Below are 20,405 nucleotides of genomic sequence, written 5' to 3'. Positions count from 1 at the left end.
GATCATGCAAACAAATCCAGGATCAACTGAAGAAAGTGGAATTCTGAACTGAAGAGATCGTGAAAATACCAGTGTCAAATTGAATTCAGTAACTTTTACCATTGCACTAAATTTATTACATTTTATACATCGGTACACGGTGTGGTACTGTGGTGGCCAAAATTGCATTTATTTCTTAGAAGGCTATAATTTCACTCACAAAACCAAAGAAGTATATTATGGTTGCACACAATGTTAAACTTTTAGATTCTTTATACAAATATAAATCATCAGTAGCAGGCAGTAAAATAATTTCCAGCTAAATGTGGAAGTTCGAGTTTTATGATCCCAATGAATCAGAGGTTAGTCACTTACCTAGACTTTGACTATGTCTGCAGATCTTCATAGTCCGGGTATTCTGGCAATCACCTTATTATATGTTTCCTGATAAACTCCAAGTAACACAGAGTATTTCTGACCTAATAAAGTATTACTTAGAGCATAAAAAAGTGGTTGCCAAAGAAGTAAATGTATTCTATGAGAGGCTAGTTGATAACAAACTCATCACTGTTCACTGTACCAACATAAAAGGATCCCTGACTTCTGCTAAACCACTGATACTACGTTGTGTTATTCAGCCACCCTGGTACCAGTGGAGCTTTGTGTGTCAGGACACTATGATTCAGCCTGTATCTGCTGAGCAGACATACCTAAGTAGAGCTGGGGGAAACATTACACCATGAAGATGGTCCAAGTTACTGCATTTCCATCTTACATGAGAGAATAAAAAATAAAATTAAATTAAGTCATCTCTTGAAACACCCCTGAATTATTCACTGAACTGAATGAATGATGAGATTGGAGAGCACATTAGGACTGGGAGACTTTTAAGTCCATGACAGTGATGGCTGTTGTTCGTGCTCTATTATCAAAAATAATTAAAAATAGCAGTTTGATTTCATTCAATTAAAACATTCCTATTCCTAAAATCCACACTATTCTGGTGTCATTAAATCTCATGTAAACTTTGTGTCAACACGCAGCCTTTCCCCACATACCATGTTTTGATGTTCTAACAGGTCAAAGTCAAGAGGTCTCCTGGCCTTTATTCTTAACTTCAATCACCCCTGAAGTAGAGCTGTACTTTATATTTAATGTTTCTAGGTCTGAGACAAAGAAATAATATGTATGTGATAACGCTAAAAGAACCTCATTCACCATTTTATTAAAATGGTCTTTTTTATTTTACACGCTCCAGAGCTTTTTAATATGTAGAAAGTCTGTGATATTTACCGTTAATCTTTTTAATTTTTTTCAATGACTTTTAAAGAGATCAGAATTTTTAATTTCTAAACCATTAGGTCTTTTTAAAATGTGTCTGTAACACAATTTAGTAGACATCTGCTAACATGCTTCATAAGCTATTCCTACAAAAATATTGACGTGGCTAAGTCATATCATCCATTAATTCATGTGCTACTCAGAGAACAGAATTTGCAATGCTTTGAAATCATTAAAATGTGTGATCTACATAGAAAGGTTGCAGGAAAAATATGTAACTATGAAAACCTGCATATCTAGGAATGCAATATTTTTTTAAAAATAATATTAAAATATTGCTGTACTTATTGCAGCATATTTTCATGACTGAAATCCATATTCAAAATTATTTGCTCATAAGAACCTAATAGGTTAAACATAAATCAAAATAGTAAGCCACGACAGTTTCTCTTATAACTACTTGAATAACTTGCCTAATGAAGTAATTAACACTTAACTTTTAATGTCATCAAACTATTCAGTTGGAGGCCAGGTAGTATTCATGAAAGTTATTCTCTAGTCAGTGATATTATATATTTACTGACTTCATCTATTTGAAATACATTTAATACTGTGTACACGGTATTTCCCTGACCTACTCTATCATTTCACAGTGAGCTCTATCACAGGCCATCATTCTTCAATTTAGAACGTAATTTAGAATACAAGCATAAAAATATGTCGTAAGAAACAAACTGACTTGGTCTAATTCTCTGTCTCAATCTCATAAAACTTCACAAACCATGACAAGTTGTCTTACTGTCTGTACATACATTTTATACAATGCAACCAGCCAACATTAGGCAGATTGTCCTAGAATTTTGTATTTAAAAAGACCTCAATCAGTAAGAAATTATAGCCTGTATTTCATTTTTCAGAGATGAGTTTCAAGGTAAAGACAGACATATTATTAGCATTAGTTCACTTGTTCATGACAAGTAACAACAGCCTGCAATACCAAAAACTATAATACCATTATCATATCACAAGCCTTTCAGTACTTTCTTCCCAGGTAGTGCCTACATACTGAATATAATCCATTACACTGCACATTTATACCCATTTCAACTCTTCCAGAGGAGACAGTCTATCATAACACCTATTAGAAGCAAACAGTGTATGATAGCAATAATAAGGAATATCAATATACTGTTTTGAAAACAAAAGGACCTCGGACCCTGTAGTAGATATATTCTATACTGTCATCTTCTGGTTTCTTTAATATTTGTATTTTGTGCTCCTTGTCTAAACACATGTCAGTGTCTATTTTCTCTGTAGGTGGTGGATAACTATATGAGCAGTGCCCCTGTAATTCAGAGAGTCCTCTGTATCACTTGTCCTCGCAAATGGAACAAGCAACCAACACTCACAAGGCATAGACAGCCCAAATTTTGAACAGATTTTACTAGCACAGCAACAATTATTCAGAAGGAAACATGAGTAGTAAAAGACACAATGTCACAGCAACATTTCAGTTTAACTTTCCTTCTGGGGTAACAAAACACTTGGATGGATGGATCGCTTTATTTTGTCACTTAGTTTACACAGGGAAAAGGGAAACTCTTTACAGACAAAAGGCTAGGATTTTCAGAAACTACTTTCCTTTTCTAAAAGCCCCTGGGAACCAAAGGAAGTAAATTTCTCATTTGTCCTCAGAAGGTGTTAATTAGACATGACTTAACATTTTCAAAATCTTCTTACCCCAGCTATACTTACATTGTTATTAATTGGGACTTAAGTGGATGGTACCTACCTTCTCCATAAATTAGGTTTCTAACTGGACTAAAATTTTGCATTAATCATGGTTCAAAAGTTTATTAGCATTTCAATTACTAAGGCCTTTACAGAAATACTGATTTATAGTAAAGTTCAGTAGAACCATATGGCAATACATTCATTGATCCTACATTCAGGAAAAGCCTTGAATGCACTTAAATTAGGACTACAGTTCATAAACAAATTTCCTTATATAAAGATGTTTCATATACAAACATCTTTAATAAATGCTAATAGGTTTCTAAACAGTGCCTTAGTTTACTTTGATTGCCACTATCTTTGGAAGTCCATGGATCATTATGTTCTTGGCAGAGTTATAATATTTAACCAATATTTTCCCTAGAATCAATAATCCAAAGAGTAAGTCGAATAGTTGACTAAAAAAGGATTATTCATTGATTAGCATTCGAAGAAACAATTTGATAACATATTCAAAAAGCTCTGATTTAACAGCTGAAAAAAGGCCAATCCAGTTCTAACACAGTTTTACGAAAGTTGCTATGCATGACAGAAGCCCGTATCTTTTTCCTACAGCTCTCTCTAATTCACATGAATAGTGTGTAGCCACCAGGTCCAGTGAAGCCATCCTTCCCCTTTATTCAGCAATTGTGAGACCATATCCACAAGCCTAATTTTGAGCTGAGTGCAGTTCTGGGCTCCCCAGTACAAGGACACAGACATAATAGAGTGAGCAGAGGGCCACCAAAAAGGTCAGAGAGCTGGAGAACATGACATAGGAAGAGAGGGTGAGAGACATGGATCTGTTCAGCCTTCAGCAGAGAAGGCAAAGGGGAGACCTTGTTGCTGTCTACAACTACCTAATCAGAGGATACAGAGAAAATGGAGCCAAACTCTTCTTGGAAGTGCACAGTGCTAAGACAAGATACAAGGAACACAAGTTAGATCATGAAAAATTCTGATTAAGTATTAGGAAAAAAATTTTTTGCATGAGGTTGGTCAAGCACTGGAACAGGCTGTCTAGAGGGCTTGTGGAATCTTCATCCTTGGAGGAGTCTGAGATTCACCTGGACAACCCAAGCCACGGGCAACTTCATCTAACTGGACCTGCTTTGGGCAGTAGGTCAGACTAGATGACCTCTGGAGGTCCCTTCCAATCTAAGTTATTCTATGACTCCATGAATAGCGCCAATGAAGGCACTTCATTTCAGTGTAACTATATTCACTGATGAATGCTACAAGACATGAAGCTGTAAGCAAATCCTCAGTTGTTAAAATAACAATAAATGCAGCCATTTTCTACTGAAACAATCTATCTATATGTAACAGTGGTTTTGTCTAACCTATTCTACTGTATTTTTCTCTAATAAACGAAGAGTAAAATGTCAGTGTGCAAATGAAATAATGTGTGTTGTCATCTATACATGTATAACATGAATCAAGGCAATGGAACCAACTCCAGACAGCTATTCATTCTGTGTGGACAGACCCATCAGCCATGCTTCAAAGACAAGTTCATCATATGATGATCAAAGATAAGTTCATCCTATGAGGAGCGGCTAATGTCTTTGGGTTTGTCTAGTTTGGAGAAAAGGAGGCTGAGGGGCAACCTCATTGCTCTCTACAGCTTCCTGAGGAGAGGAAGGTGCTGATCTCTTCTCCCTGGTATCCAGTGACAGGATGCGTGGGAATGGTTCAAAGCTGCACCAGGGGAGGTTTAGGCTGGACATTAGGAAGCATTTCTTTACCGAGAGGGTGGTCAAACACCGGAACAGGCTTCCTAGAGAGGTGGTTGATGCCCCAGGCCTGTCAGTGTTTAAGAGGCATTTGGACAATGCCCTTAACAACATGCTTTAACTTTTGGTCAGCCCTGAAGTGGTCAGGCAGCTGGACTAGGTGATCGCTGCAGGTCCCTTCCAACTGTCCCTTCCAACTAAACTATGCTATTCTATCCTATCTTACTCTACATCCACAAAACCACAAATTTAAACAACGCAGTGAAAGATGTTAGAATATGCAGCAGCATATTATTCATAGCCCCTAAGTGTTGACTGTGAGCGAAGTTGGTATTTCCATACACAAAGGTCAGAAATCAAGCTTTGTACGGAAGTCACACTGTTGGCCATCCCTCCCAGATAACAGAAGCATTTGTTTACCAACATGCATTAAATTAAGGAAAAAATTCAGTAAAGCAAGATAACTTTCTCATTTAGCTCCCAGTAAGACATATGTTCGTATTTAAATAAAGTAACCACAACACAACGCATCCAGCCTTCTGAAATGAAAATCAAAGTTCTAAGTCTATATATGGATCTCTAGACATTTACAAAATATTCTTGCTAATGTCTATGTAGCTTATTTTTCCTTTCATTCTTTATATTAATATAATGAAACTATCTATTTCCTAGTAGGAAACCATTATTATGAATGTTGGTATTATATTTTGGGAGATTAAATATGCAGTAAAGCTGCATCTTTGTCAATCTGTCTTTTCAGTTTATATGCCATGGTGTTGCCTGCAGTTAAAAACAATCATAGCAAAAAGAGCTGAGAAGTTAAAAAACAATGACCAAATGTCACCAGCAGATATTCAGATCACTTTCTTAAGCACATGTAAAATACTGTTTAAATGCTTACCTTAACTATCCCACGGATATGCATTTTTGCTATCATCTCTGCAGTGTAAAGAAACATCAACAGAGTATCGAGAGCAAATGTCACATATTGGAGAGGAGGATAATGCTCGAAGGTCTTTGGAGTGTTCATGCAAACAGAAATAACACTGATGATGGCACAGATTCGTAGTAAAGAGTGTACCCACTGGAAAAAAAACAAGACATTGCGAGATTGCTTTGATATTCAAAAAAAGCTCAAATATTCAGCCTCCATAACTTGTACTGGCACTTCTTGTAAACCCATGTTTGCGGGTTTTTTTTACATCATAATCCACATGTTAAAGGTCTTAATCCAAAAATAAGCACTCCTGCCTTTATTTTTTATATATATATACACACACACATATATGTGTATGTATACACATATATAATTTTATTAGTTAATTTGGGAGGTTGTATAATTCAGAAACCAAGAATTAAGAGTCAGGAAACTGGGAATTAGGATTCTATCATTTCTACTTTGTGGCTTGTGTAATCCAATTTCTTTTCAAATGACAACTTGTCACATTTATGTGCAGACAATAAGTGGAATTAGTTGATGTTATAAATTGGGTGAATATATTAAATGAAAATATCTGTGGAAAATTTTAGTTCCCCATTTAGATGAACCGATTTTTAAATCAGTTTACAATTCCAAAAATTAAGTGAGGCATGGGGATTAAAAGTATCCTTCCATTTATGAAAAGAATAAATATAAAAGAGACTATGTCACAGAAAGCTACTTCTTAACATCAGGATTCACTTTTGTTCCAAACAAGTTTTGTTGCTATAAGAGAACAGTTTATTTCTATGACTACTTAGGTCTCAGTCCCATTACAATCATTATTAATAAGGCTGATACTCAGTGCCAGTCACAGTGGCAGGTCTAATGAAAAAGTAGAATGTATCAATACAGGGGTTTAAGGTTGGATTTTTTTTCTTTTAAATCAAAACACCATTGAAACATCTTGAAGCTAGACAAGTGTAATGAATCAGAGTTAGTAAGGTTGTATCTATCAAAACAAGAAGAAGAAAGACACTTAAGCAAGAAAAATATTCTCCAAACAAAAACCACTAAACTAAAGTGTATTTATAACAATTTTTCATCTGGGGAAAAATTCTACACTCATTTACACCACCCTCAGACCTTTTGATATCAAGATGATTTAAGAACACCCACCTAATTTAATACTCACTGTACGCTCACCTAAGTGTAATGATATTTGACCTGAATTGAATAGCTCTATCATTTGCATACTCTGAGCCCAAATTAATAATTTGGAAGTGGAAGGCATCTGATGAATGATCTCTTATGTCCCTTTAACGCCCACTTTGTTTCAAACCTTGTTTCAACTGAAAAAATTAACATAAATATTGAAGTGTGGCTGATATAAAAACCATTCTCTGCCACAGTAAAATGTCAGTTTTATACATGCTAAGCAATATACAACTAGTCCATCAGCATGACAAGAAAAAATTGATTCCATCGAAAAACCATGTACTGTGTGCTGAGAAACACAGGTAAATAACCCAGCATATATTTCTGCAACGACATTTTGAGCTTATTACAGCAGTCAATACAAACATTCTACTTAAGATTATTTAGCATGAATTAATATATGGGTGCTGTCTCATAAGTGATTTAGGTGTTAAAACTCAGCAGCAAAGCTGAGGGGATCTGGTATCCATACCGCAAATGAGATGATAGTTCCATTAAATGAATGTAATGCCAACAATGTGTATTATTTCAGAATATTTGACTTTCTGCTTTTACAAAGTAAAAATTTGTACACTACTTTAAAAGAAATGCAAAAATGCCTTCTCTGCAAAAACATGAATCATTCAAAATATAGGAATCCCGGATGCACACTGACTGCTGAATAAATAATTTAATCATAATAACCATAATTACATGGTAAAGGCATTTTCTTAATACTGTGCATTCTATTAATAACTCCACTCCCAATGAAGGTTTCCCCAGTTTCAAGCTGCAAGACACTTTTACACCTATCTATTTCTTAGGGCAGGTTGTAGGTTAAATGATACCAGAAAAATGTGAGCTGTACTTCAAAATAGCCAGCCAAAATACACTTTTATATTCATAAGTGATGTAAAAGGAGAGATTTGAAAGTCAAAAGTGCCTACTGCTGGCTATCACTTTAGCAATAAAATGGTCCTTTTAACATCCTTTTCAAAAGCTCATTTTACGAAGTTAACTTCTAACTTCAATAAACAGGTTAGGAACCAGAGACATTGAAAGGATGGCTGTTTAAAAAAAAACAATCAGTAGATGAACTGGTTGGCAAACACTGCTTGATCACCCCTATCAGTCTGCAACAACCAAAAGAAACCTTTTTATTTAGTTTTGGACTTTTTGAAAAAAAAAAAAACAAACCAAAAAAACCCTGGTAGATTAGCAACTGTAGCTCGATACTTGTTTCTGACAAATATCTATTTCAGTATCTTTTGTGGAAGTTGTATTTCAACAATACAAGTTACATTTAACTTAAAATTAGTACCTATGGAAAGAAATACCTACTGGTTTGTTAATCCACAGAATATCTGCATTGTCTGACAAAGATTCATCAGGACCGAAATCTGTAACTGGCTGGGCTTCCACCCTTGAACTTTGTTTCCTTTTTAGCATCCTGAAGTTAACTTTTGTTATCTATAATCATGAAACCTCCTTGGGGAGAAAAAAAGAAAAGACATTAATTCACTAAAACCATTTTAGAATGCATTTTGAACAGTTTTATAAATAACCTAAAGCATTTTGTTTTCATGCAAACTGCTTTTGTACTTACTGATTAACAGGATCTTCATTTTATTAAAAAGCTTTGCCTATATAAATCACTGACATGACTCCCGTTAGTTTACAAAAATTTACATAAAGGTATGAAATGCAAACAATTACCAGAAACTTAGCAACGCTGGCAGAAAATTTGTACCAATATGCAAAGAATGCTATTGCTGTGAACCTAAACCCAGAGTAATCATCGGGTGGATTTGACCTGGAGCCATTTAATTTAATGGTGACATTTCCATTTATTACACTAGGCTAAGATAAAGCCCAACATGCCAAAGGCAAACAGGCGATGTTAAACAACCAACAGATGTTAATGTTCTTTACTGAAATCAGAGAAGCCTTTTTGCTATATACTACTATTAACATGTATTTTTCTAATACCTTTATGTTAGCAATTATCTATCCAACAGCCAGACAGTTGGCTGTCTCTGGGGCTTGTGCTGGCACATGGAAGCCCTGAGGAAAATGTGTCGTTTCCACAAGGTCAGGCCAAGTCTGGACATTCCTGCGTGGGTGGCACTGACTGAGCCTTCTGTATGCTCAGCGATGTGAGCCACAACTAGCGGACACATCACGAGAGCAGAAAGGTGGGTTAGATCTTATTACTGACTTTCCCACAGACACAGTTCATGGATCCCAGAGTCTAAATAAATCCAAAGAGATGAAGAAGATACACTCTCCCAAGGAGTAACAGTCTGCCCATGAAATACAATTCTGTCGTTCATGAAATACAATCCCTTAGGGATATTTTTTTTTCAGGAAAGTGAGGAGGAAGGAGAAAGCAAGATCTTGGGACCTTGTTCTGGACCTTTACTCTGGACCAAGCGTGGTTTGTAAGTGACACTACACTTTTGAAAAGTTTGTCAAAACTATTATAAAATAGAATCATAGAATGGTTTGGGTTGGAAGGGACCTTTAAAGATCACCTAATCCAAACCCCCTGCCATGAGCAGGGACATCTTTCACTAGATCAGGTTGCTCAACGCCCCGTCCAACCTGACCTTGAACGCTTCCAGGGATGGAACATCCACAACTTCTCTGGGCAGCCTGTTCCAGTGTCTCACCACCCTCATCATAAAGAATTTCTTCCTTATGTCTAACCTAAATCTTCCCTCTTTCAGTTTAAAACTGTTGACCCCTTGTCCTGTCACTACAGGCCCTGGTAATTACAGGCCCAAGTACCACAATGATGACTGCAACATGAATGCAAGACACACTGTCCTCGATTAGCTGGAGGAAACAGCGGGCTCAGGACTGCAAAAGTACCCATGTGCTTGGTCTCAGCTGGCCTTTTCAACCATGCAGGCTCCTGCTTCATGTCCAAACACTATGCACCTCTGCATCCTTGGCTGTCTCTTCTTTTAGCTGTTAGGCAAACATAACCTATTCATCTTCTTCCAAGTCCCTCAGAGTCTACCCCTACTCTTTCTATTTTCTCTCTTTCAGATTCAAGAGGTCAGCTCCTGTCTCTGTAATTCCCTTGCTACATTTTCAGAAGAGTGCTTTTGTGGTTTCTCCTATGGCATCTCTCCACACATGATGAGCTCCATATGCGAGCTCCTTGCAAACTTCTACAAAGTTTTTTCAGTACCTTCTTTCGTATCTGTCAGTAAACTAAAACTCCTGATCAGGATGACTGTGCCGTCAGTACAACCTTGTATTTTCCTGCCTACACGCACCTATCTTGTATCTCCTGTCTAATATTTAAAAACCAAGTCTGAACCATTGGTCTACCTTTGTATAGACCATAAAGCAACAGGGTCAAGGTCTTGGACTGATGCTCCCAGCTGGAGGAGCTGACATTATGCGATAACTGATTTTGTAAAATAAACAGAAAGCATAGAAAGGCACAAAATAAGGGAAAACTGACACCTTTATTTGTGTTGGATGGTCAGTCACAGCAACCTCAGTACAAGTGAAACTGGTAAGCTGTCACTAAAAATACGCAAATATTGTAAAATGAACATTATAAATTAATAGTCTTTCTCTAACAAATGAAGACTGAAATAATATCCATACAAGTTGTAGGTCCTCTTAATCCTCATGCTCGAGTTTCATGCTCCGACTTCTTTCTCATAACTGAATTCACTACTTCCTCCTCTTTAGCAATTTTTCCTGCTTTCTCCTTTTTATTTCTAAGCCTAATATATTGACCTATTTTCTCTACTTGAACCAAAGCATAGCTAGAAACGCTTGAAGCTTCAGAGATGTTGGTGTACTTTTTGAGGCCATGAAGCCTTAAAAGGGCTACATTTAGCACAGTGATAAGAAGTTTACTGCAATGTCTTAGGAGCCGCATTTCTCAAGACCTTAGGGAAAAAAAAGACACTTTCTAAAATGTTTCTTGTAAATATGTTCCTTTGGAAACTGTTACTCAAAAGCTAATCAGTGAATTAACAAAATAATAATTTTATGTTTATCATTTCTGGTAATGGCTATGACACTGCTCCTAGTAAACTCTTAAGAAAATACGTACCAATAAATACAGAATCAATAAGGTAAGTACAATCAATAATTATGAGAAAAGGTTCTGGATATGAAACACTGACAAGCCACTACTGATTTTTTTTTAATAAATGACGCTCTGAATAACAAGCTATGTCCATTTGGGGAAGAAAGCAGATAATTATCAACTGGCTATTAGAGAGTTGTTTTTATGCTTTTCTCAGTATTGCTTATTTATACATCTGATGTGTAGGAAGATTAGCCATATCCTTCTAATGAAATTCCCATTTACCCGTTTTCCCAGTGCCTCTTTTTTCTTTTTAATTGATCTGGGCACAGAAAATACCGTGAACTTTAGATGTCCATAATGGATTCAGTTCACATACTTAAATGTTGTGACTAAAGAGATCAGAATTCTTATTTTTAAGAAGTGGCCTTGAATAAACAATTCGCCATGTATATAAATCCAATGGAAGGGAGGAAACGTTTATGGAATATAAGAACCAGCTTGTTTACTTCTCTACCTGAAATGAGCAGAAATGCCCACAAAAAAGCGCAGAATATAGACAACAAGCCAAGAATCTTCTGGAAATGGTCTTTAGCAAGATTATTCGAAGTATAGCACGGTTGCTCTCAGGCTTTTATGCAATTTTTTGTTGTTGTTCTCACTACTTTTATTTTTCCAGGGAACACACAGGCTTTTACATCTGTCTGTTACTGTAGAGCAACACAAAGCCCGGTGCAGCCTCGGGACTCTGCCGTGTGTGTAAAGAATTTTAACTCTTGGACTACAATCCCTTTTGCACCTGTTTCTGCAAGGGGGAACCAAGTGAAAGATGAAGAGGAGGAAGGGAGCTGTGCACGAACTCCTTCCAGCATGTGACATGCAGTGAGCACCACACCAAGCTGTGCTAATGCGGAGGCTGTAGTCCTCCCTAACCCCGACTACAAATCCACCCCTGCAGTTCCCGCATTGATTCTGACACACATCATTAGGTCTTTCTTTGATCACAACCTGTTATTAACATGAAAGGCTTAATACATTGTCTAGGATATATTTCTAGCTCCAGAGTTTTTAAAAAATATTGGGTGCAGGGCAAAGACAGGTTCTGAGGCAGGGAAATATCATGGAGTTTTGGGGCTACATCCGCTTCATGTTTCTTTGGAGTATTTTCTTTACGGCATCAATGAAAACCCACAGCGCAGGTGTCAACCTTCTCAGGGAGTAATGTAGTGTCTTTGCTTTTAAATCTCTCCTCTATTTTTAGAAGCAAAGACAAATTAAAGGAAGAAAAATAAATAGAAAATTACTGACACTGAGCCCCTTCAGTTCCACCTGGTCAGCCTTTTCTCTTCCTCTCTCTCCCTGAACTTGCAGGTATGTTCAGCAACCACTACGCTGTCTAAACCACCACCAACCACTAAATTTGTAGCTTCTGCTGAAATGAAAGTATGCTAGCACAATGGTTGGTGAACTTAAGACCCACTGTGCACTTCGGAACAAAAAGTCTGAAGAAGGTCTAATCCCAGTTTGTGATAGCCACACTGACCACAAGACACTCCTGCTGATGGAAGTTTGCACTTACTACAAAAATCAAAAGACAAATTATAAAAAGTAGCTGATCCTACACAACATCAAAAGCTGAGAAATTTGTGTCTCATTTATAAAGCAAGCTCACTGTATACAGCATAACCTGCTCAAGAAATCTCTATCACAAAGTCAGGAAAACATGCTTATAAATGCTCTGGTAGACGAAGAAGGCAGTTGAAAAATGACTTCACAGAAAAATAAATAGGAAAATAAAGCAGGTATTCCTACCTACAACTTATGGAGAGTTTAAAAATCAGACAAATCCTTGGAATCAGCAATGTCTGGCTTCCAACATACTTCTTTCTCACTGCCTATTGACTTTGTCACCTGAGATCATGTGAGCATTGCCTGAAGGTCCTCCCAGGGCTGGCCACCTACAAGCACTCTCTTCAACACCAATTCTCTTTTCTTTGAAAATGTCAATTCCCCTTCCAACTTTTCCCAGAGCTGGGACATACAAAGTGGCATATACGCTTCTAAGAGAATAATTATCTTCGAAGCTTTTACTATCTGTGAAAGCTAAAATGGGTGACAGAAAGAGGACATAAACACCCATACACATAGCATGATGACAAAACCCCATTTCCATATTATACATTAAGAAAAGCCCTAAACTACAGGCTACCTTAAAGAAGAAATTGCTCTTAACCATAGTATGCATTATAGGGTTACAGAAAAAATGTAAGTTCTCATTCTTTCATCTCAATAGCCTTCTCCTTTCCCTCTTAGCAAACTGTCACTGTTTCTCTATTGCCTGCTCACTCCATCCCCATGTTCTTCCATCCCTGCTTTTGGGTGCAGGTACAGGTGAATGGCATTACAGTATTTGTTTTCATGTAGCAAAATATTTGAAGTAAGCAAGTTATATACATGACAGTACAGATATATTTAATTTTAGAAGGGTAAAGACAGAATTTCAATGGATACAATCACATGGCACATGCCACTATGGATGTTATTAACTCATAACTAGTTTCAAGGAAAAATCTATTTCAGTACTTTTTCTCTCTGTGCAGTATTGTTACTGCATCTGATAAGATGTCCTAAAAGATCTCTTCATTATTTTGAACACAGTATACTGCTAATAGCTGACCAAACTTCAGTATTTATTAGAACCAAACAGGATTCTTCACAAAGAAGGTATACTGAAGGAAATATCCTAAAAATCAGTTGCATTCATATTTTCAAATCATTTGGATACAGGTAGGAAAGAACAGCTAGTAACATCTTGTACTTACTAACAGGACCCCAGACCAAAAATACCAGACTGGGGTTCATGGATCGAAGAAGGTTTAACAATTGTTTAAGGCTGCCAATGTAAGAACATCTAGTCTGAAAACAGACAGGTGTCCAGACTTTAGCTCTTTGCTCCCAACACGCCTTCTGTGTCTTGTATTATTATCAGCTAAGGACAACGCTCACACAATATTTATTTCTTAAATATAAGTTCTTCCTCTCAGACCTAGCCAAAATAATTCAGACCTACTCAGCAGACAGAATCGCATATCACGTTGCATACAAAAGCAGATCTCATGTGAGCCAGATATACAGCCTACCACTATTATCACGTAATGTCATATCACAAGTCCTTTTTACTATAAGCCTTCTAACACCCCGAAAATACAATTTTGAAGAAACTATGCATGCATACACACGGTGCCGTGCTGCAGCCAGGTAATGAACTTCATAATTTTAAACAGAATTGGTTAGCTTTTTGACATTTTTCAATTAAGAAATTGGGTTGAGTAAAAGACAAAAACAACTGAAGATGATTTTTCAAACGGCGCTGTTAGACCACACCATGGCACATTCCACCACACCACTTCTTTTATATACAAAGTAGAGATCAAGGTACTCAAAAGCTACTTCTCTAGTAAAGAGCAGGTACACTCTCACATTTCACAGTCCCAGCTCACCAAGATCCCAAAAGGAGGGACACATCTGAGCATGAAGCGGCTACTTCCCTGTACAAGCAACCAGCTTTTTCTTTCAGTGGAAACCAAAGCACAAGAGTAGTGAGCACCCTCAGTCTCCCTCCAACATGTTGGCTGTTGGCATGACTGGACAATAGGATAGCTTCCCAAGCCCTACAATTTAAATATACCCTTAGACATTACTCTGTCAGACTGGTTTATAAAATGCTAAAATTCAACAATGGCCACTGAATGCACAGTAATTATATGTAGAGAATATACTCACGGCAATATATTCCCTTTATGAATATATAGCACAGTTTACAGCTAGATGACTTCAAAAGTTCACTTCGATTGTGGGCCACCTACCCACTTGCTGCCCTAGGATTAGTCTACTGCAATGCAGTCTATATGAAAATCCTTAAGAGCCCATAGCTGACAAAGACGTGCAGCAATGTGCTTAGTAAGAATCATGCTGGAAAAAATACAAGAGCAGTGTTCTGGGATTTGCTTTTGCGGTCTACTCATCTCCAGGTGGAAATTGTGTTGTAGCCCTCTGTGAAAGCAAGGGGGCAGGCAGCAGCAGGTCATTTGAGAGGATTCAGGGAGGAACCCGTCCTCTCTCTGAAATACCCCACATTCGGTAACCTGCTATGAATACTGCAGATCTATTTTTCAGGGTTTTAAAGAAAGGGATGAGGGCACCCTTCCCAGAATGATGCAGTGGTGGAAAGGAGCTTCTCCGTAGGCAGATGGCGGGCAGCATGCCTGCTTAAGTGATTATTTTAATGTTGCTGGGGTTTTGTTGTGCCACTAGTTACACGTTAGTGTGCCTAGAACCTTGTTTACACATCTTTTTGTAATTAAACATTAAAAATCAAAATAAACAGTGGTTATATTCTTTTAGTACTGTTACAATTTTTGCTAAAATAATTATTTAAGAAATGTGAATATTCTAAATCATCTTCCTTCCCCAAATTCTTCCCTTTCCATCATTTAAGGAATCGCCAGCGGAACAGTTAACACCTATATATTTTAAACTTGAAATCCTGAAAACAAAATTAGGACTCTTCCTTTTTATCCTCTTTCCTTTAAAACAAACAAATTGACATGTGATACACATTCTCATTGCTGCAGGGCAGTTCCCAGAAGTTGCAGCCATAACCTTTAGTACTGTACTACCATCTTCATAAACACAACAATTGAATGTAATGCCCCACAAAGAAAAGGCCAAACCTGAAGGCTTTATTTTGGGGAAAAAAATAAATGGAAAACTGAGATCATAGAATCATAAGCTAACTCAGGTTGGAAGGACCTCAGGAGGTCTCTAGTCCAATCTCCTGCTCAAGCAGGGTCAGCTGTGGTGTCAGACCAGGCTATTGCAGAGTTTACTCAGGTTACTCCAGTCTGGTCTTGAAAACCTCCAACGATGGAGACTGTACAATTTCTTTGAGCATTTTGTTCCAGTGCTTGATTGTCCTCATGGGGGGGGGAGAGATGAAAGATGAAAATACCACAGAAAATAAAGAAAGGAAAAAGAAATTACCTAGTAGAACCAAGACAAGTTGCTACCATAGTCTAGGAGCGGTATCTCCGAAAGCAAGACATTTATCAGTTCTTAACCGATACAGGAAACTTCAAATGAAATAAAAGAGGCTATGAAGGTAAAGAAAAGGACAGCAGAAAAAGATTGAAAGGGAAATAAAATATGATTCAACCCATAATGACCATATTAGGCTGACTTTGCTCTTTACCTCCAAAAAGATTTCATGCTCAAAATCTATAGGACATCCAAGTAATTTTCCAACCATGGAAGTATTCTATCACTGTTGTGGTTTAACCTCAGTTGGCAACTGAGCACCACGCAGCCACTCACTCACTCCCCCCACCCCCGGTGGGATGGGGGAGAGAATTGGAAGAGTAGAAGTGAGAAAACTCGTGGGTTGAGATAAGAACAGTTTAATAATTGAAATAAAATAATAATAATACACAAAGCAAGTGATGCACAATGCAATTGCTCACCACCCACCGACCGATGCCCAGCCAGTCCCCGAGCAGCGGCCCCCCCCGGCCAGCTTTCCCCAGTTTATGTACTGAGCATGACGTCACACGGTATGGAATGTCCCTTTGGCCAGTTTGGGTCAGCTGTCCTGGCTGTGCCCCCTCCCAGCTTCTTGTGCACCTCCAGCCTTCTCAGTGGGTAGAGCATGGGAAGCTGAAAAGTCCTTCACTAGTGTAAGCACTACTTAGCAACAACTAAAACATCGGTGTGTTATCCACATTATTCTCATCCTAAATCCAAAACACAGCACTGTACCAGCTGTACTAGGAAGAAAATTATCTCTATCCCTGCCAAAACCAGGACAATTAGCAACACAGTAAAAATAATCTGTGAATGCAACACCTCTATTTTACTCATAAACACATCAAAAATCTTGTTTACAACTGCCTGAATTCCTGAGTACCTAGGGGGGTGGGGAGGAAACCCAAATCCCCAGAAGCCGGTAACAGTTCTATCCCATCATGAGATACTCATGCCTTAAGAAGACATTATCTGTGAAAATCCGAGACCCCCCACCTCTTCTAGAGCTTGGTCCAATAGCCCATTACTCCCTACAACACAGCTTGATACTACTCATCTCCTGTGGTGAAGGTTTGAGACCTGAAACCTCTGCGACTCAAGACCTGGGTCTGGATGAATGCCACATAGGTCTACATAGCGTTCACGGTACCAGCAATGGAAATAAGTCAAAACAGAGTAAGTTGTATTTCCAGGAGGTATAGCTTAAATGGGAACGAACTGCGATGGACCAAATTTCAGATTAAAGTAACACAAACGCACCAAACAAAAATACTATGGGTCTACATTTCTAAAGCACAAATGACATGCTGATTGTTACAGCTTTAAAATTTCATTTTAAAGCACAGTACCAAGCTCAAATTGTTGAACAAAAATTCCCCCACCTGTTCCTAAAAGTTCCCAAAGGAATATGCATGAACTTGCAAAGAGCTGGAGTCTTCTAGCAGCCAGAGAGACCACCTCAAAAGAAATGTATTTTTTTTCTCCCTCCATTAAAGTTTCCTAACTTTGTGATTTATGCAGCAAAACTCATTTCATTGTTAATATGTATTATTTCTCTGTTGGTCACTTAGAGGGCAGGTGGGATGCGGCTGCTGTGGAAGGAAATGAAAGGAGAGAGGGACAATGAAATGAAACAGGAAACTGAAGACGCTCAAGACAAAAACAAAAGACTCAAACAGCATTTAGTTAGTATTTTCTCACTGTATTTCCCTTATGAGTGACTCGGAACGCAACAATGGGTAATCGACCAAATCATAGCTGACTTAAAATAGCATGTAAACGCCATCAGAAACCTCCCTCCTTCCTAGAAACATGCCTCTGACGTTCCCGGGAGTGCTAAAATAAAAAGATGTCAACAACAAAAAAACGTTAAGCACCTCTCTCTCCACTGAGACCCCTGAAACAGCACGTTAAAGAGACTGACTTCAGGCCTAGGTACGACGCTCTCTCCGACCACCCCAACCCCGCGGCCACCAGCCCCCGACAACCAGGCGAAACCTCCCCTCAGGGAAGCAGCTCCCCACAGCGCACCCCGTCCCGCCTCGGCCCCGTCCACATTAAATCACTGCACCCCCGGCCTATGATAAATGAAGAGGCCTGTTCGCCCCACGGCCCTGCTCCGCCTCAGTAACGAAGCGAGGCACTTTTTCGCCCCACTGAGGGATGCGGAGAGGGCCCGGGGCGGCGGGGGCAGGCCGGCGGCGGGCGGGCTACCGCGGGGAGCAGGGGGCTTGCCGCGCGCCGCCGGCCTGCCCTCGCCTGCCACGGCGGGGCCCGGCGGCAGCAGGCCCCGAGGCCGGCCCGGAGCGCCCCCTCCCACCGCGGGGGAAGGACGGTTGGGGCGGGGGATGAGCAGGGCGCCGCCGCCCCTGCCCCCCCGCGGAGCCGGCCAGAGCTCTCGCCGCGCTCGTCCCCTCCCTGGGAGCCGCCAGCGTCCCCGGGAGAGCCGCGGCGGTCGCCAGCGACCGAGGGGCCGGGGAAGGGGGCGGGGAGGAGCCGGGGCCCACCGTGTACCGAGCCAAGCGCCGCGCAGCAAGCCGCGCCCGACGCCTCCAACCTACCGCCAGCATCTCCCTTCATGGCGCGGTCGGGAGGGGCCGGTCCCGGCCCCCGCGAGTGTGTGAGGTGTTACGGTTGTGTGACTGCCTCGTACGCCGTCCTCCCCGCGGTGGATCGGGGCGGCGGGGCCCACCCGGCGGCGGCGGCCGCCCTCGGTCTCTCGGCAACGGCGGCGGGCGGCCGCGGAGACGGGGCGGGGGGGGAGGTGGAGCGGGCGGGGCGGCCTGCGGGCCGGCGCCGGGGAGGGAGCAGGTGAAGAGGAGACGGTAGCGACCGCACACACGCACATTTGAAAAAAACAACCACCACCCTCGGGTTGCTAAAGCCTCCCGGTTGAGAAGAAGTACGGCTTAACGGCTCGGGAGCCAGGGGGTGAGCCCACGGCGGCCGGTGGTCCCGTCACGCAAAACACCCCCGCGGCTACTTAGCGACTTTGAAACGTGTTCGCTGCGCCCCGAAAACACACAAGTGGTGAGCGAAGTGAGGAAGAGCCCACCGGGGGTTGCCCCCTCTCAGGCTGAGCCGGCACAGCCGCTGTTCAGTAGGTGTTTGGGTTGGGCTTTGGGGTGGTTGGTTTTGGTTTTTTTTTCTCATGATGGTCTTCAAGTACTAGGATAGTTTTCTTTTTTGGTAAGCAACCCTCTTTGTGCATCTCAAAGCTTTTTTAGTACTCGTGCACTTCTTTGCTGCTGCAGAGCGTTTACTTCATTGGTAGCATCAGCTGGGTGGTCTGGTTAATTTTCACATTACTGAAGAGCCAAAGGCTCAGTCTTGAGCTCCACAGTGAAATAAATTTGTAAAATAGCATCACCTGTTGTAAAGAGATACCACAAATAAATGAATAAATAAATAAATTAATAAATACTTGGAAAATGGTGTCTATAAATGAAGTTGCCATGTTCTAATCTGTATTTTTATCTTCTTGGGCAAAAAAAGTAAATTTCTGTAAATAATACTTTCTCTTTAAGTGATACTGGTTGATACGAAATAATGTGAACCCATAGCCTTCTGGAGCTTGTAAAATTAGCAAAATTAAAGATGTAATCCTGCAAATGTGGTTGTTGCTACGATGGCATTAAAGACATGGAATAGGATTTGAAAAACAAAACCTTTAGCAAAATACCCCAGAAAGCAGAAGGAAAGTGTATGGCATAAATTGTATTAGGTTGCTTTAGATTGTATCTATTTGATGCTTACAACAAAAACTAATAAGCCAGTTAGTTAGGGAGCTGGCCTCAAGATTATGGATTCAGTCCTGCCAGTGCTTATGTGTGTGCATTACCAGCATTAGCAATTCCAGTAAATTTAAGCACCTAATTTTAGTGTTTGCAGGACTAGTGTCTTTGATAGCAATCAGCCAGCTAATATCTCATGGGGGAAAAAAAAAAGGAAAACAAATCAATTTAAGAATAAATGTGCTTACAAATAATACTCCCCATTTTGTCTTCTTCATCCCCAGTTATATTTTATTACTTGGGATAAGTTGCTAGGCAGCATTATGCTGTTGGTGATAGCATCTCATAAATGAAAACTGACAGTTGCAAACAGTGAAATGTTTCAGCTATATCTAAGCAAAAGAAATCAGCATTTTCCAGCAGATGTGACTTTGTGCAACAGTTTTTCTGTGGATATACTGGCCTAGGAAAAATAATGCTCGATAGAACAATTCAGGTTGGAAGGGACCTCGGGAGGCCATCTGGTCTGACCGATCTGCCGAAACCAGGCTCAGCTATGAGATCACACCAGCTTCCTCAGGGCTTTACCCAGCTGGGTCTTGAAAACCTCCCAAGACAGAGACTGCACAGCCTCCCTGGGCAACCTG

The 20,405-nt window shown here is 39.9% G+C and overlaps 1 protein-coding gene across 4 annotated transcripts in view; it reads right to left on the bottom strand.

The window, feature by feature from the left end:
* NALCN (sodium leak channel, non-selective) overlaps positions 1-18,721 on the bottom strand; it is a 266,845-nt gene extending 248,124 nt beyond the window's left edge. For 2 of the 4 annotated variants that reach the window (XM_076361476.1, XM_076361484.1), the window contains exon 1: positions 18,586-18,721. In XM_076361476.1, coding sequence (XP_076217591.1) covers positions 18,586-18,594 — 9 coding nt within the window. In that variant the 5' untranslated portion in view covers positions 18,595-18,721. Of the gene's footprint in view, positions 1-5,670; positions 5,854-8,226; positions 8,374-18,585 lie in introns of those variants that run through there. The other 2 variants (XM_076361468.1, XM_076361480.1) reach the window with 2 other exon arrangements.
* Positions 18,722-20,405: the final 1,684 nt, after the last annotated feature.

Source organism: Aptenodytes patagonicus, chromosome 1 (genome assembly GCF_965638725.1).
Source record: "Aptenodytes patagonicus chromosome 1, bAptPat1.pri.cur, whole genome shotgun sequence".
In the NCBI taxonomy this organism is placed as follows: Eukaryota; Metazoa; Chordata; class Aves; order Sphenisciformes; family Spheniscidae; genus Aptenodytes; species Aptenodytes patagonicus.
Note: the sequence above shows the minus strand (reverse complement) of the source record. Positions and strands in the feature narration are given on the sequence as shown.